At 36.0% G+C, this 19620-nt stretch overlaps 1 protein-coding gene across 1 annotated transcript in view; it reads right to left on the bottom strand.

Moving 5' to 3' along the window:
- The window catches only part of POLA1 (DNA polymerase alpha 1, catalytic subunit), a 205950-nt gene that overhangs the window by 117881 nt on the left and 68449 nt on the right, over window positions 1-19620 (bottom strand). Inside the window, exons 27-32 of the mRNA XM_074814612.1 lie at window positions 12824-12856; window positions 11139-11231; window positions 7383-7588; window positions 5997-6129; window positions 4307-4438; window positions 2106-2280 (exon numbers count right to left, since the gene is read on the bottom strand). Coding sequence (XP_074670713.1) covers window positions 2106-2280; window positions 4307-4438; window positions 5997-6129; window positions 7383-7588; window positions 11139-11231; window positions 12824-12856 — 772 coding nt within the window. The remainder of the gene's footprint in view (window positions 1-2105; window positions 2281-4306; window positions 4439-5996; window positions 6130-7382; window positions 7589-11138; window positions 11232-12823; window positions 12857-19620) is intronic.

Consider the following 19620-nt stretch of genomic DNA (forward strand, 5'->3'; position numbering starts at 1 on the left):
TTTCAGATCTAAGATTGTAATAGATACATACAGGTTTTCAGACTGACAATTGTGGACTATTAATAAACTCTCAGCTGCATGATGTTATTATAGATCATAAAAGAAATTTTCATCTTGAACGTACTATAGCGCAAAAAGCAGCACAGGCATTTGCAAACAGTAGATGCTATCAAGTGGCACACAGATTTGGGCACTTAATTTAGGTGCCTGAAGGGAGCCAGTCTTTTCTGAAAATCCAACCTGTTGTAAATAAGGAACAACTCTGACTTTGAGCTTAACTCTACAAAACTGACAATCTTTGCCAAATAAAATAAATTAGCTTCAGAAATCTCTCCCGTCTTTTACCTAAATGAAGTACAAGCTTACCACCTATTTTAAACTGCTTCAACCTAACCAAGAGTGCCTGACCTTTTCAGTCAGGCATACCACATAGTCCACTCTGACATCAAGGGAAACTTGTATACCAAGGCCCTGCCACATAAACGGAATGATTTGTATGGTCAGCCTGCATGTGTGAAGCAGGGCTGACACCTCCTCAAAGCATCAGAGCTGATGAGGACACACTGCAACATCGAATGCCTCCAAGAAATACCCTTGCAGCCTCCCAGAAAAAGCCAGATTTATGTCGGGGGTTTTTTTGTGTTTTTTTTGTTGGTTTTGTTTTTTTTTTTTTTTCTCCCAGGTTTTGTGGGTTGGTTTGTTTACAGATAATTTGGAAATGGAGATGGAAACAGCTGCACGTTATACAGACTGTCTTGGGGGATGAAGATGTTTCATGTTATCACCCTTCTTGAGAAGCAACAAGACAGGAACTTACTTTTAAGCAAAAACTGCAAGCTCACCATGAGCAGAACCTGCTGTTACTAAGGAAGCTACAGAGATGCAGTGACCCAGGTGAACGGTCCTTAAGACAACACACTGCCGGTTGGTTTTAAGTGACCAAATCCTGGATCTTGGCCTCTAAACACAAAAATGCTGAGGACTAACTCTTCCTTCAAGCATTCCAAAATTCTGAACAAAATCACTTCTGCAGGTCAACTTCCTGTAGACATGGGCACAGCATCAAACAAGAGATTACTGAACTGACACTGTGCAACTCTTAAAAATGCTTTCTAGTGGGAGAGGACAGTCTTGTCAAGAACTAAGCAGTCAGCAAGATTAACAACTTTTTCCATGTCTGAGTAACAGTTTTAAAAATAATGAACCATATGTGGGATACAAATCACAAAATTTCTGTTTATCAAGATCAATTATGTCTTCTAGTGAATCACTTTTAAGGAGGAAACAACACTAAAAGGATTACACACACAGCACTGAATTTTCATGGAAAGAGACCTGATAGAACTGTTAACAATTTTCAACACCCATACTTCTAGGTAAGAAGCCATGGGAATGGAGAAGACAGGCCATCAAGAGTTGGGCAGAGAAAATCTCTAATTTTAATTCCTTTGACATCCTCTTAAGAGGAAAACCAACTCTAACAAGCAATTCCCTGTTGCTTATTTGAATAAAAACTGGTGATTCTGTGGGTCACTAACATTAGTCACAGTTTTTTAGCACTTTTTTTTTTTTGGCCTTATCATTTCTCCACATGAAGCAGGCAAGACTGTTACTAAGGTTTATGTTTCTATCATCCACTAGGTCAGTTCTAGGAAACAAAAGTCTTCACTTACACCGTACTAAAAATTTGTATCCTTTCATTATAACTATGACTGCTTTCTCCCTGGGAAGATGCTAAAGATGCTAGGATTTCTCTCTGGAAAAATGCTAGTTCTGGATGCACGCTCTAGAACTACTTTATTAACTTCAGAAAAATCTCAAAGACATGCAGTAGTACTGTCATTAATGAACAGTAAATTTTTGCAACGCTGAACAAGTGTTATAAAATTAATTTCATGTTATTGAGCACCTTCTGAAACACAGTATTCTACAGAAGTCATAGAAATAAACTTAACAGTCCAAGATGCTTTCTACAGACTGTATAATACAAGCTATAGTTCATTGTAAAAAGACTGACTGATTTGGGGAAGAATTTCTGTTAAGAAATATACATTAAAACTTCTCACTTTGTAATTCTTTAAATAAACTGAATTTAGAATACTTACCTAACCACGTAGCAATAAGAACAGAATCAATTCCCTCTATGGGCTCACATATTCTAGCAACTACTGGATGTATTTGCTGTGACAGGTAGTACTGAGTATCAATAGTAAGACTGTCTTGCTTTTGCAACTGTTCTGGAGCATATGCTCGCTGGCTGGCACTGAGATCTGATCCATCCTAAGACAGGCGACACATATGAAACACAGTGTGAAAAAAGTAAAACCCACATTCAGTCTATACAAAGGATTATGCTTGAAATATTATGCATTATTTTAACGCAAAACTGTTACACAATCACTCTTTTGGTTGATTTATTATGCATCCAACACAAATCCAGCAGTAGTAAAAAAAATTGCATTGCTGATGCTGGCATCAACTAGCAAGTTCAAGAATGTAAATCCAGCTTGTATTATTGCAGCCTACACGTGCAAATCAGTAAGAGTAGACAGAGTAAACAGTCCCATCTGTCAATTCTGAAATGCACAATGAAAACACATTGTAACCATCAGCCCAGTTAAAAATACGCGGAGGGCATGCATTTTGGATTCACTTTGTACTAAACTAGCATTATCATTTTGCACAACAAGCAAATTTAAGTCGTGGATATCAAAACTGTATCTGTTTTGCTAGGAAATTTATATTCTTCAATTCTATAAAGAAACAAATAGAATGAATGGTCAGAGAATGGACCATCCTTCATTGGCATGTAAATAAATGACAGAGGCAATACTATCGATTTGAAAGAGAAAATTCTGAAATATTCTGAAATACTGAAAGGAACACATGGTGACATCTCAAGCCAAGAGAGAAACACCACTCAGAGGTTAGAGTATATATTACATTCTTCTCCAACTTGAAAGAGGAAGATACGGAGAAAATAATTCAATTTGGGAAGGCAATAATTAAACTAAAACCAGTATTCATGGAGGAATTAAGTATCAACTCTAAGATGATAGCATTCTTCTGGAAAACATAACTCATTCAGGCAGTAGAATCATATTCCCAGTCCACAACTACACTAGGAAATTTTATTTTTAATGCATGTCAAAAATCTTAGAGCAGAGCTGAAACTAGTGTTTTAGCAAGCGTTCAGTAGTACAAGTAAATGTTAAGGGGGATGGGGGGTGGTGGTACCACGGCTTATTTTTTGCCAAGTCTCCTTTTTCGCCTTTTTTACAGCAAAATAAAACTAATGCATTAACATATGACACCTTCATTTTTCAGTTAAGACGAGCTACTGGCTTCAATAGGGTCAGCAACCATGGACTCAAAACCCATCCCTAATAAAGACAGACTGCAAGCCATTGGTTCCTCCTACTCCTTTCAGACAACTTAGTATTCAGAACAAAATTAATTTAGGACTATTCAGCTCATCCAGCTGCTTTGCAAAAATAATTACAATGCAATTCCTTCAGCTCCCTTCTTTCAACAAGTACATTCTTCTCTTGTATTGTGCCATTTCTCAGCCGTACCCATGGCCCAGCTCTTGTAAGTCTTGGCAGCTTTGTCACGCCAGGCTAAGAACTCTCAATTAAATACAGTATCTTTCAGTTTTTAATGATGAAGGAGCTGAAATAGTGGTCCACTGTATAAGTCACATTGCAAGTCCATGAGTTTGGCATAAGAGATCCCTTGGTCCATCTAATCCAACATACACTTTTTTTTAATAGCAAATCCAAAGTGGAGTATATATTCATGAGATAATGATAAGCATTTATATGAGAAACACCTGAAAACAGAAAGTTTCTCAAATTTCCCAGTCTATCCAACAGACATACTGCCAGATCCCATGAGTATGAATTGAAAAGACACAGGTTGAGACTGGAAATAACAATGACATTATCCACCACCACCAATCAGCTTTACAAGAATGACAGGTTCTTCACCACCAGAATTTCCTTCTTCTTAAAACAAAGACTGGGTATTTTCCCCTAAAAATAAGTTCTAGTTCCAAACAAAAATTAATTCAGGGAAATTTTATCAGCCACTATATGGAAATAGTCAGATGAACAGAGCTGATCACAATGGTTCTTTCTGGCTCTATAAAACTAACTTTAGTACAGAAAAGCGAGTATTTTAAACTATAACATTATCTCACTACAAAGAAATGCCAAAACAATTTTTTTCCAGGAGCTGAGTTGGTTTTCTTTGCTGTCTCTCAAAACAACACCTAATATTTAGCTATAAATAAAGATATTTTTACCTGACAAATGATATATGACACTGTGTCTCCTGCCTTCACCTTTCGGCCTCCTTGAGAGTTTATCCACATGGCAACATGCACATGTGGCAAGCTTTTTTTGTCAGGATAATCCTGGGGATCTTTTGTCAATGCCTAAGAGATCAAAGGAGGAAACAGAAACATAACTATGAGAAAAGTATTTTACTTCAGTGATGGACAACTCAGAACTTTAAAAGACAAGACTACATAGTAGCTATGTTCACCCATCTACTATTCATAAGTACATTTACAACACAAAAAAGATGAAAAAAAGTAATAAAGGTATTTTCCAGACATTAAGGTCTAGGTACCAGTCCTTCATACTTTAAAAATGTTATTATTAATAAAATGAGAGGATGGTTTTATAATAACTGTCTGAAAAATGCACTACATTAAAAGCACAACAGTTCAAAACAGTTACAGATATAATGCAATTGTTTTAAAATTAAACTAAATTGAAGATGAAAACATTACGCAAAATACAGAAATACAGACAGAGATTACCCTCTTACCCCTGCACCAGTTCAGGTTGTAAAATAAATCTGAATATCAAGTAGTTAAGTGTATTTAACAAGGTCTATAGCAAGAGGATACAACTGGATTTAAATGTTTCCATGTATCTCATACTACTGAGATTCCATAATGAGTTTTTCCCTCACATAAAATGCTACATTTAAATATTTACCATCATCCCAATTCTTAGAAATAACTAATACATTTGACTTAAAAGTGAAATACATTATTTATTTTTTTTCCAAAGTAGTAAAACAGAGGAACATTCAGCATTTGAAGTGAAAATTATTCTATATGTATCTTTTACTGGGATACTAAGTACTCTTAGAATATTTGCATCAGAACAGTCTTCTTTTTGTTAATCATAAAAATCACTGATTTCTGTAACACTCATATGACAACCCGAACACATTTCTTAACTGATTAACACAGTCTTACAGAGCAGACAGGTGTCCGGCTGGCAAAAGAGACTTTGGGGGAAGCAAATTTGGTAAATCTCTTCTACTAGAAGCATGAGAGGAACATGTAATATCCAGTTCATTAGTGAAACACCCCACTAGCAATGGGGGGAGGCCTCTGAAGTTAAAAATACAGGTTTCATTGAGGATTCATAAAAATAAACCAAAACCACAGTGCTGTTTGCTAAAACTCTGTAAAACAGTATTTTACTTCTTGCTGCAGGAAAGTCTTGAATGAGATCTCAAAATGACTGTTAGTTTTCTTCTATGGAGCTTTGAAGAGAAATAAACTAACAATAGCATGTTTTTATATGTGTTTTCTAGAAAACAGAACATTTGATTCTTTTCCATTGCATTCTTCAGTTTATGTATTTTAAACCTGAAATATAAAATAAGAATTTGGGAGAAAACTTCTGAGAGCATGCACTACCATTTCATTCTCAAAGTGCACAATCAGTGAGGAAGACAGCAGGATGGGACAAGAGACAAAGTTATTGAGGAAGGGAGACTGGACTCCAGCCCCACAAAGTACTTTTTCTCATATTGTAGGATCTTTGAAATATGTTCTATGCTATTCATCCTCTACTAAAACTCCTGATATTTCACAGTATCATAAGGATTAAAAAGATTTTTATCAGCCGTCAATATATTCAGGGACAGTAAAGATTTCTGAAACAGAAAAGAGCTGAGACATCATTTACCTTGTTTATTTCAAACTGATTTACTGGGATCTGGCCATTGATCACATTTTCTCCAATTTCTATAAGCCGCCTTTGAATATTTTCCACAATTATGTCTCGGGGCTGATCAGAAAGAATCTGACCGATTATATAGCTGTAAAAACAGTCCAGAAATGAAGAAAAGCTTAAGACACACAAAGCAAAACCATTACAGTAAACACAATCCTCTCTTCCCCTGGGTTACCTCTGGAAATTAAAGAGCCTGAGGATGAAGCCTGATGCAAAATTTATAGAAATTTGCCAGGATATTTCATGTTGTGTTTTATTTATTTACTTATTTTACTAAAAGCAAATTATTGTAAATAGTTCTAATGTTAAACAGTGATTTGGAATTGTTGAGTGCAACTGGTTTCTATTTTCTGCTCCCATTTCATTTTGCCATTTATTATTCCATAGCAGGTATCTTAAGATGGGGGAGAAGAGAACATATCAAGTAAGCAAAGTCTTGCCTATTTCTGTAAAATGTGGTTGGAAGATCTGCCAGCTGCAGAAGAGTTAGTCACTAAAGAACACTCTCAAACATTTGTATAGCTTTAATTACTAATACATTCCTAACTTGGAAAAATTTGCTTCTATTATGATGCATCTTTTCTTAGAAAATGCAAGTCTTAAGAACAGTAAGCAAGTGTGGGGTGTATTTTTACAGATGTAAAAGAGTATTCATTTTTTGATACATTTGGACCACAATTTATTTAAGTTAAGTTTTCAAGAGGCAGTACGCAACGTAAGTTGAGTCAGTCCCCGGATGACCACCTCTACACCCACTCCAATTTCTACAGTGCTAAATGTATTATTTCTATTGAAATTAAGTATAAAAATGCCCTGTGCAATGACAATTAATAAATCATCAATCCAGTATCCATTGTAATGAAGTATCAGAAGAGTCTCATTTGAAAAATGGAAGAGAAACAGTACTGGGGAAGGGATCATCTCCTCAGGCTGCACCCAGTGCACTTCCAGCTTTATTAGCGGATGCTGAAAAAGCTGACCACCAGCTTATTTAACCATCTTTGAAAAGAAATCTGACCTAAAACCTGTGACTCCAAATTCAGCTGTGGTTTATTAAATTGCATATACAAAACTGTGACAACTCAAATGCACAGCTTCCACAGAAGATGTAAAAGCAGATATTGAAATAAGAGACAACTGGACTTACACAAGTGTAATCTGTTACCAATGCCAAAAAGTAACGTTTACCATCTTCTACAAAAATTAGTTAAGATGCTCTAACACTGATGTTAGTTACCAATCTGTACTGTTCAGGAAACAGCCATACGATATCAAATGTTTATGAAGCATGTGCTGTTTAAAACAGCGCAAAGAGGACAATGCCACAAAGAAACTCACTTTCCAGTCTCTTTTGCAAGATCACACCAGTCTCTTCGGACTATATCCAATCCTTTCAGTTCTTGTTTAGTTATGTATTTCCCATCTCCTGTTGGTTCCACAGTCAGAGCAGCGTATTTCTTCTTCTTTAACAGTAGCAAGGACTTAAAGACTCCATCAATATCGATTTCCAACAATTTATAGAGCTTGTTCACTTCACTTTTGATCTGTAAATGCACCAACATTAAAACCAAATGTGACACCTTAATAACTATGGACAAATTTAACTCCCATCTAGAAGTGTATCATTCTTAAGTTTAAAAAAAAGTAACATTACACACTGTGTGTTTGCATACACATTTTAAAGACTCATTGGATATCATCAATCATGAAATTCAGTACACAGTATAACTACGAACTACTATTAAAAATAAGGTTCACCTATCGGCTTCTCCAGGATTTACAGCTTGGTACATCTAACTCCCTAACAAACCTAAAGAGGGCAGAGAAGCATGGGACTGAATGTGACCTTGCAGATAACTGACTCCAGCCTGTCTTACTAGGGCAGCTACTTCATCTAGCCTCTCACATAAATTAAGGAAACAAGGGATTTCAGATCCACTTAATAGGAAAAGATAAGAGATGGTCACTTAGAATATGGAAATTGTTTTATAAAAAAGCTGCCTTGCAAAAGTGCTTGTTTTTTTCTTCCCCTGCTCCAACCAGGGAGGGGAGGGAGAACTATGACCGCAGACCAGAGCTCTCTGTGTGCATGTTCAGCAAAAACATGCACAAATGGGCAAGTGTTTATTTATACCCTTCCCCACAATATGCCTATTTTTTCTATAGCCTGATTTCTTTGAGAGGAAAAGGTGGCATTTTTCTACACACAGGCTATGTCTTATCCACATACAAAAGCTTGAAATTGCACTTGATGTGTTGTCTTAATATAGTATCAAATATCAAGTGGCTCCACATCTCTTACCTCTATTCTAAGAGGATAGAAGTGCAACAGCTCAAAACAGCAGGTACCTTCAACAACAAACGTCGGTTCGAGTACACATTCACCCATCTACTGGCTCGGCTAAAAGTTCCCACTTGCATTTTAGTTTCTTCATATATTTTTACTTTACTTTCTTCAACAGAGTATCTGCATATCACTCCTCAGACGTCCTGTTCTGTCTTCACATGTTCTGCTCTTCATTTTCTTTCCTCTACAACTTTCTTTCCCTATCCACTCTTACTCCTCCATTATTTCCAGTTCTCTTGTCAGAGATCACCAACTATGAACTATCCTTTTCTCATGACTCGCTGAAGTTCTATATAAAGTTCTTTTGCCATCTGACGCATACCCTCACTAAGACAGGAACAGTACTTTCAGCATAAATTCTTATTGGTGTGGGCTTTGGGCCCTCATTAGCAGTTTTAACCAAAACTTTCCTTATAAATTTCCATGTATATGTGTATGTATATGTGTGTATTTATTCTCTCACTTAGATCTCCATTCTTCCTATTGCAGAAACTATCATCACTTTTAATAATCTAGGACTATCCTTAGAGTTTTATATCCCTTGTATATTTGTAAGTTATGAAGGACATCATGAGGCAAAGCCACTTTGCCATGAAGCAAAGCCATTTTGCCAAGAGGTTCATATTTTGTTTGTTAAAGCAAAACAAACAATTCCTCTGAACATTTTTCTGCTTTTTTAAAAGTCTTTTCAATTTTTTTTTTCATCATACTAATCAAGCAAAAAAACCCAGCAACAGTGGAGTAATGAATGTACTGGCAAATCTGATTCACGAGAATACACAGAAAATTAGAAACATATAAAATTCTGCTGAGTAATGACTAAAAGGGGCATGGATATAAATAATGGGGGGTTAAAGGCAGGAGTGAACACAACCAGAAACCTGTGAGAAAAGGCATTAGATGGGAAAATTCAGAAAGAATTGAGAAAATTTTCTCCGATAGAAAAACCAAATTATTTCACACTTTACATCAGAACAAGAGTACATATGCTAATTGCTCTCACAGTAATTCTTTGCATTAAACCTGTGTGCCTTTCATACAGTCTACATTAAAGCACAAGTATCCTGAATGCAATGCAAATATTCCTCATCTCTGAGCATGAAATTTTGGAAAAGAAATTTTTATGCAATAGAACAGTGACACTCCTTAGAGTGTTCCGCATCAAGAGATACAATTCTCTATCCTGAAAATTTTTTTATATGAATAATGCAAAGTGAGGAAAACCTAAATGATAGAAGTGTTTACAAAAAAAGTCACTATCCCTTTCTTGAGGAATAAACAAACAAAAAAGAAACATGTGAAACAAGAAACACAAGAACCACTTTTTTATGCCACAAAGAATATTGAGAGCCACAACCTTCTCAATTGTTATGCTTGGTTTGAGTGTGTGCTTAAAAGACATAAGTTTATTCAATTTTAAAATCAAGTACATAATATGAAAACTAATCAAAACTTGTCTTTTTTTAAAAAAAAAAAACCAAACAACTGATACAGAAGTACACAGGATAAAAAAGCCTAAGATCTGACTCTTAAAAAAGAATCATTAAGCAGGTAACAAGTTCAAAAACCTACCTATTCCCTCAGTAAACCTGAATCAAAGTCAGAAGTATTTAACCTATGATGGTGATCCTGTCAGACTTTATACAAATTATTTTTATAATAATTTAACTGTTATAATTATTATTTATAATAATTTAACTGTAATAATTTTTATAATTATTTAACTGTTCCTCTTTAACATTTAGCCAGAAAATGGGAGTACAGGGACAAAAACCAAACCAAAATGAAACCACACACACACACGGCTAGAGTAAGATTAAACTTTCTTATACACTACTGTATATACACTTGATATAGTCTTGTATGTGGCAAACAAAAAAGAGATAGCTTTCTTCTATGCCATCAGCCTCTCTGCTACTCAGTTATGACATCAAGATATTATTCCTTTTTCCATGCTCCTGAGATGCATCTACTTCTCAAAGTACCAACTTAGCAAGAAGGCAGAAGTATTCTAAAAAAAAACCCCAAAATCACTCTTGCCTTAAAATGACATTACTTTTGTTTAATATGATACTGAAAAAACCGTCTGCATTTTCTTTGCTTTTTTAGAGCTTCCATAGCTCTCATTTTCATCAGTTTCTTCCGTCTTTCAAACACAACTTCTCTTATCTCTGTAAAATGTTCTGAAGCATTTCTCACTTCTCTTCCACAACTTCAGAGAGCCACAAAACTTCCACATCACCAACTGTCAACTGATACTCAAATAGATCTAGTATACCTTGGAAATCAGTATTTGAATTTACTATGGGAAATCTGATGGCACATAGAGTGTAATACATACTACATAACTAAACTGATAGACATCTCTCATGTCAAAACAAAAATCATTAAAATCAAAACTGTGTTCATATAGTAACTGGAACTAATGTGGAGGAACTGCACCTTACATTTTGGCTTACCAAGTATTCAGATAGTCTCCTGGTAACTAAGGATTGGTAAAAAAGGTCATTATACAGTGAAATGTTTCATTTAATTTAATCACTTTTAAAAATCCACAGAGTAGCTACACCTGAAGATGAGGCACTCTGAGCTTTTACTACTCCCTAGCTTCCATACACTGTCAAGCTCTTCTTCCTCGTGGCCTATTCTCTGCTTATGCCCTGGAGTCCTCTCTGAATACCAACTGCTCCACTCACTGTTACAACACAGACATGTAGGAAAGCTTCAAAAGGAAAAAAATTCCTTACCTTGTTCCCCAGCTTGAAGACCTCATCCAAATTGGTGCTATTAGTGTTTATCATAATGGAATCTGTGTCTCCATAAATCACTTCAAGGTTCATCTAAATGAAACAAAATGCTTTAAAAAACAAAACAGAACCACTCCATCTTTTACAAGTCCCACCTAATTTTCAAGATTCAGAAATATCATTATCTGTATATTATCCCTTAAATACTAAAAAGCAGAAAAATGTAAAGTAAGTTTTTACTGAGAAGACTGTATATTTCATTAAGGCACATTTAAATTTAAAGAGAGTAATGAAACTTAAACCACTGATATATTTGAAAAATAAATCACTGTTCAGATGTGTACACAATATAAGTAGTTAAAATTTTACTAAGTGAATGCTAGAAAAATAAGTGAGTGAACAAGTCTGATCTTGAGAAACAGCAGGAACTCTAATGAGAAATAGCTTTGGACTGCTAGGACACAAGAAGATCACTTGGACTCAAGACCGCTGGACAAATTCAGACTATTCAGATAACGCATTTAGGCAATGTGCTTGAAAGATCCCACCACAGTCAGGTATCCTAACCCATTTGTAGCCATCACAATACTATTGCAAAAGCAGTCATTCTGGATTTTAAAAAAAAAAAAAAAAAAAAAAAAAAAAGTAGATACTTTATTTCAAATCTAGTGAAAGTATTGGCTAGTAGATACAGTAACTGAGAATACCACAGTACTGTCCAGATTAGGCTGCTATTTTTCAGATTATGTATGGGGCTTCGTATTTCCATCTTCCTACTCCTGTCTTTTTTCTTCTGCTGTAATCTGTTTACCTGTGTTAGTCCTCCCCTGGGCAGCAGATCTTTCAGGGAACAAGGGACTCCCTTTAGATAGGATCTAGCTACTATGACCCACAAGCTTTGTATCCCCAGGTTGAACTACTGAACAACTATACCTGGAGATGAACACAAACACCTACTTGATTCCTTCTGTCTGACTGACACTCTGCCCTTCATATCATCTCTCATTCTGATCCTTGTAACAATTCAAACACCCTGCTTGGAAAAGATTGCGTTCAAACACCAGCCAGACTGCCATAATACTTTAGGATAATGGAGTAAACTCTAGACAAATTGAGGCACATAAAAAAGTCTGGCATGACTTTGAATGCCATGCCAGACATGAAAGGCATGGCAAGGAAAAAAGTGAAAAGAAAAATCATCAACACCAATAAATGTCACCAAAAAAATGGGCAGATGCATCCAATTATGTAATATTAACTTGAAAACATGAAAACATGATGTCTTCAGTGGTGGAAAACCCATGCAGCTGTAAAAACTGTAGCATGGCTATGTCCATGTTAAACTCCAGTCAAAAAACCACCCTGTGACAGAGTTTAATGGTTGCCAAAAAATAAACCATAATAAACACTAGAACACATGGTGTAACAGGTCTATGAGTAAACTCTAATTAGCACTGTTGCTAATTTGCTTGAAACAGTCGCACATAGGCTTCAAGCAGGGGCCAGATCATATCTCTGGTAGGAAAAGAAAAAAGCTATAATCCATTAGGAAGGATTACATTTGTAAACCAGGCATCCTAAGAAGTGATTTCAGGTCTGTTTGGGTTACAGTTCTTCTAGAATAAAAAAATTTCACCAGGTGTGCTCTTTAAGGGTGGTTGTTTAATGAAAATGCTCAGCATTACCTTTTGCACCATCTCCTTAGTATGCATCAAAATCTGAAATAAAAAAAATAACCAAAGATTAGCGTATGATATAATTACAAGCTAACACATGCAAACATATCCATTAGGTTGCTAACTCCAAATGCTCTCACCTTTCAAAACAAAGCAAACCACCTCTCTCCTGGCAACACACAGTCACCTCAATACTTCTATTACATGAGTAAATTCTCATCTGACCTTGTATTAATGCTATTATTAACTCCCCTAAAACAAGATTAAAACAAATCTCAAAATTGCATGTGCACACACACATTCTACCTTAGGAAAAAAAGAACACTGAATCAAATGCTCAAATAAAACCTAATCAGGAAGTGCCAGAATTAATCCTCTTTCAGCAACTTAAGTCAGTTGTCTCCTTCATATCCATCATCTTATCTCATGATGTCATTTAGTTTTTCCCCAAAAACTTCTGTCTTCTTCAGTACAGCCTTGATGGTGCTCACTTGAACAAGAACCTAGTCAAAAGGTTGATTACCCTCGTAATGATGTCAAAACGGGTCATCAAAAAGCAAACTCCTTAGGGAAACCAGAGCTGGGACAAGGAGCTGGGACAGAGATCAGATACAGATGTTGAATCAACGGGCAAATCCATGTGTAACCAGGTTTGTTCCTCAGCCAAGAGTGCATCCCCACATTCCCCAAATGCTCTCAATAGCTATTCTCTGAACCTTAGGAATAGCTACAGAGACCTCACGTGATTAGGCTCCTGCCTCCATCTCTAATACTGGTCAGCATAGTGGAGAGGGGTGGAAGACAGTATCATCTAAAGTCACAGATACAGCTGTAGCGCAGAAAAAACAAAGTAAAACTAGCTTGATGAACAAAATGTGTAGCTGTTACAGCAGAAAGGGCTTGGTGAAGTTTGCACAGCTGCATAAGAACCAACACCCGGTCCACTCCTTCAGTCACCTGGCCATGTTTCCACTGTATTCCCCCTTTCCTTTATTGACAGCATCCTATGCTCTGGCACACAGCTCCAGATTCCACCCATTTAGTCCCAGTTCCCTGGTTTCAGTCCTTTCCATCCCAGCTCAGCATAAACCTCAGTTCTTTTTCAGCTAGTCCTGCTACTCATATATATTTATCCTTTTAATTTTCTTCAAGAGGATTAATTTGAACCACTTGTTACAGCAATGACAGATCCGTCTATTAGGTGAATCCAAACAGTTTGGTACTCTAAAACTAGGCAACACACTATTTTAACAGGTGATACTAAATTTAATAATCTAGTTTAAGTTTTATTACTTTTCATACATTAAATTGCAATACTTCTTGGCCATATTTGCCAAAAAGGCAGAATTATGACTTGTAGTCAAGAAGTCTGTGACAGGGAGCTGAGCAGTAGAAATTAGCAGGGGTGAGGAAAGAAAAAGGACGAACAGGGAAGAGTTGTCCATGCTCAGTGGGAATAAGACCATCTTCAGGGAAATCTCATTACTTTCATAAGGCCAAGGAGCCTAAAGTGAATCCAAGAGTCTTGGCTATGGCAATATTGACTACTGCTATTGCAGCAAGCAGTTCTTAAGGGTGAAATATCCACCTCTACATAACAGTACACGAATAGGATGACAACACTGTCATTCCTTCAACATTAATAGCAAGTTTCTTTAGTATTTCTGAACCTTTAAATAACCACAGTGATGAATACTAAAGTATGATGCTCTACTATGCTTTTTTCAGTTTGTTTTAAATTATGCATCACAGAATTATGCACTGAAAGCGACATTCCCAGGCATTCTTAGTTTCGCAGTGCTTGACTTTGCAAACTTAATATTCTGTTTCAACATAGTTTGTGTTTGGACACATTTTCTAGTCACTTCCATTTCAAAGCGAAATCACTGCACCTAAGGATAGACTCACTCTCCCAAAGTACAAAGACATGAACTAAGCAAACATAACATACCATTCCCTTCAAAGCACTTAAGGAAAGGTTAGGTTCCGAACCCTGATGTAACTGTGACACAGCTGACTCACAATGAATGTCCTTATCAGGGTTATTCCCCAAGTACATACGGATACCTATGGATTTACACTCTCTGGGTCAAGTTCAAAACATCCAGTTGGTTTAAGGACCATCCACTGATGCTGTAAACTATGTACTTAGACAATGTGATGCCTGAACTCTGCTGAAGTCCCAAACTGCAAAAAACACATCTGGCCTCAATCTTCTATGTAGACAAAGAAGAAGAGGAAAATGGTGAGTCTAACTGCAGATTCACTCTAGACTGTATGTGCTCAGACACACTTGATCCATTTTAATCAGAAGCTTAAAAAAAGATATTCCACTCCTATTCATCTCCTAGTGAGTGATTCAGATGGGACTGCTCCACCACCTATCCATGGAGTTTTGAAATTATTCTAGAGACACACATCACTGGTACATGACATCAAATTTCATATGCAGTAATCAGAACTCCACCTTATTCACCACCCCATCCCCCCTTTCTCTCACTTATTAGCCAACTCCTACTGAGAAAGGTTATGCCTTTGCCTTAGTACTCCAAAAGCAAACAGTAGTCCCTGAAAAAAAATTTAAAATTGGACAGAAAATTTAAGAGTTTACATGTAAAAGAAAAGAAGGCCTACCATTTTTTCCCTTGATAATCTCTGGTATTTTCTACTTCATTCTCTGAAATAACACTATCTAGTAATAGTTAAAAAGATAACTTTTTTTAAAAAATAGGATTATCCCCTACTAAAAAAATTGTTTGGCCATGCAAAGACCATTTCTCAATTGTCTCCGAGGATGGCAGTGGATATAGGTAATAACAAGAGGGTCACAGACAAGTTAGCTTCATCAAGTGACTGGCATGTGCTAGTGCTACCCATTCTGACAGGAGATCACTTGTAAGTGCCAACAGCTACAAAACAGAAGGTTATAAAGGCTTGCTAAATTCATTAATAAGGCAGTCGGTAGTTATCTGATTTCACAGCAACACCTGCATATTTATCTTCTCATTACCAATTGGATGATGGAATTTTTTTCAAGCACATTTCAAAAATCTGCCAACTTCAAGTGTAGAAAAAAAAATAAACTTTGTAGTTAATTTTTCCCTTAACAAAGTACAGCTGTTGAGAATAATTGTTCAAGATCTTACCCTGTAATGTCAACTGCAGCAGAACAAAGAGTATTTAATTAGCAAATCTATCCAGTAATTCAACACCTATTATATAAAATGCCTTCGTGATTTTATTCAGGATAATTTGCTAAGAGGGTTATTACTGACATTCAGATGAAATTTAAAATTCCTACGCAAGTCGAGTCATAATAGCAGTAATGATCCCCCCAATCAGGAGATACTGTGTCACACAAGGTTCTTTTGCAATGCAGCAGCCGATTTCCTGACTTCTTAATTCCTGGGCTCAGCTCAGTGAGAGCCCTTCATGCCAATATTTCAGTCAGCAATACATCCTTAATGGGACTCTATTAAAATACCTAGAATAAAAATGACTTTTTTCTTTTTTTTTGGTTAAAAAGAATGACAGCACTGCTATCATATCAATCATTAGCAGTTTCTCAGAAATGCACAGCAAAGGAAGGGAGGTTTATAGTGAGGCTGGGAAGACAGAAGAAAGAAGGAAGAGAATAGGAAAATTGTTACTCGGTAGTTTCCTTTTGCAAATAATATTGCACTGCTCATGAGAGCTGGATTGTCTCCTATTGCAGGCAATCTAAGTAGGAAGAATTAATTGCCTGGCAACCCATCTGTACAGCCGTGCCCCCTCCCCCCCAGCAAATATATACTTCTAAAAACCTGTGAACTTCTCAGCACAGTGAACAGCTGTGAAATTCTATTTTAACTTTTTTCTTGTAAAAGCAAGACTAGCAACACACATTCTCTCACCCATGAACTGCAAGTCAATATAAACTGAAAGATTGTAATTGCAGACAAGCAATCATCAAACTGCAAAATTCTCTGTCCTAATTCTACTCCAACTCACTAATTACTTAATTAAATGAGGACGTGATTTAAGAAATGGAATGATTAAAAATAAATAAATATACAAAGAACAGCTTTACTATTATTCATTACATCAAATATTTTTAAAGATTCCTCATTTAAAAACCACCAAAGAGTACCTTCCAATGAAAGGATGCTTATGTGAAAACAAGCTAAGATACTCAAGTTAAAAACCAATGGGATAGGGCACAAAACTAACACACTGATGCAAAGATTTCTCCTGAAGACACACAATTTTTCTGTAGATTCCTGGGGCCACAAACATGAAGGGACAGAAAGGGAGACTTAAGACCAGACTAAAAGACTGACCAGAATGATTACAAAAATATTGCACCAAAGATGCATACCAGGGGGGAAAAAAACAACAACAACAAAAAAATCACTTATGCATTCACCTTGAACAAGGAGAAAAACTAACACTCTTAGGGCCTTGGCAAAAACTGTATTTCTGAAGACAATATGTCGTTATCTAGTGTAGACCTGATCTTTTTTTCCACCTCAGCCGTTTACTTGTGCAATTATATAGTAAGACAATAATTCTGTTACCAGCTTCAGTGATTTATATTATCTAGTCCTTCCCATGACACAGAGGAAAAAATGGGCAAGAAAAACTGTTCTTATGTAACAGCACTCACTAATCTACACGAGAAGTATTTCTGAACATCTGTATTTTTGCAACCTATTCATTAGCTTTGCTAGTATTTCATGGTAAGTAGCCTCTAGCACTGATAAACCATGGCCACAGGATACTGCAAAAATATTTTATTAAGGAGGATTTTCCAAAAATATTTCTATCACTTTCAAAAAGACACATATGCCATAGGCAAACGTGAAAGAAAAATGGAAGCCCTGTTTGCCACAAGGAATGAAGCATCACAATGTAGCCTTTTCATTACACAATGGACTTGATTTAGAAAAGTTTTAGTGACCAGATTCAAGTAGCTAATAAACTACTGTTTCAAAGAGCTTTTACAGAGTATTTGCTGTACTTCGACAATACATTCACAGTTGCATTTCCCAAAAATGTGCACTCTCAAGAAATGTTAACAGCATCAGAAATAAACCCCACACTGCTAATATTTTCCTTCTAGGTTTTTTCCCTAGAAACACTGAAATTAACCGTCCATACTCCACTCAAAGTTGACAGACATCAATATAACTTTAATAGTTGCTGTGTATAAAACCAGTATTGGATGGTGCACCAGAACCAAAGGAAGAATGGTTCCAAGCACTGAAGTAGTGTACACAAGGATCCAGTGATACATGTTTACATGCCAACAAAAGGTAGGATCTTCTGCCTCACAAACAGAAAATGCATAAAAAAAGGCAGTAGTAAATACGTGCTGAACACAACAAAAATCATGTGTACACCTTTGTCACATTTTGACAAGGAATGCAGAGATGACAATAAAAACACTGAAGATGATGATGTGAATCAAATTACAACTTGAATGTTCCCTTGGTGCCAGAAACAATTATATTTTTAAAATACTACAGTACTTCTATTTCAAGTATTTGTGGCGAGTTTTGCTGAAGAGAACAGGAAAAACAGAATTAATTCCTTACTAAGTCATAAAATTATTAATTATTCTGCATAATATATTATGAGCCATGCTATAGTAAAACAAATTTTGCCTATTTTGGTATCAGGATGAAAGAAAAAACAATGACACATACTCCTACTGCTTTGGACAAACGTGCGAAAAAAAAAAAAAATCATCCAAAAACTTCTGTGTTGGAAGTTAATTTAAAATTTTGGAACTGGAGAAACCGAGTGCTCAACAATAACTGAGTTCTGACCCCATTTTGTGTTCCCAGAAGCAGTAAGAATACAACTTCCAGGTGGATAACGAGCTGTGAAAGACATCACTATGGCATGGGCACCTCCTAACCCTCCAGAGAAACTCAACACAAAACCAGGGGCAGTTCCTAGAGAAGCACCAGAGCTCACCACCCACCCATAGAATTATTTCCTTTCTGACCAACTCATTCAAAACTGAAAACCTAAAACGAATGAAGGAGCAGGGAAATTTTTTCTCTTTCACTCCATGAAAAAATAAGATCCACAACACTGAAAACCCCTTGAAGAACATGGTACTCAAACCAATTTCATCTCATTAAACTCTTAGGAATATTTTTTTAATTTAAAACCATTAAATAAATCTATGCTTGATGAACATTTTATACTTAGCTGTAAGATGCAAAGGTAGCTTTTCTTAGTAAGAAAACCTTTTGTGCATTTCAAGTACATAGCAACCACATCAAAAGCTAACAGTATCACAAACCACAGGTAAAACCACTTCTAATAAGCAAGAATATGACAAGCATCATTTACTATTTCCTAATAAAACCAAAAGATGTTAAGTTATTCAATATTTAAATGCATACAGACAAGTATATCCTCCTCAGAAAAGAGCATTTGTTTCAGTGAAATGAACAAACATTTAGACAGGAAAGCTTTATTTTGCTTTGTTTCCGAAGTTGAACTGGTTTAACACATTTTGCAATAAAGAATCAGTCTTTCTGTATAAAAAATAAGATTACAAGAACAGTAAGTAATTAAAATTAATTACTTATAAACCAATGTTTCCTGTTTGGTGTAACAAGTTAGAATCCAGTCAAGGTTTAAATCAGACCACAGAGATTCTTCCTCCAAATCACAGGAAAATCTATGCCCAAGTAGGGAAGAATAACCATACCATCCTCCATATCAGGTTTAAGTTGAACTATAGTTTTAGAAATTATCTGTCAAATATGTAACCATGTCTCTCAATCTTGAGATGATAGCAATGTGAG

This window comes from Strix aluco, chromosome 2 (assembly GCF_031877795.1).
Source record: "Strix aluco isolate bStrAlu1 chromosome 2, bStrAlu1.hap1, whole genome shotgun sequence".
In the NCBI taxonomy this organism is placed as follows: domain Eukaryota; kingdom Metazoa; phylum Chordata; class Aves; order Strigiformes; family Strigidae; genus Strix; species Strix aluco.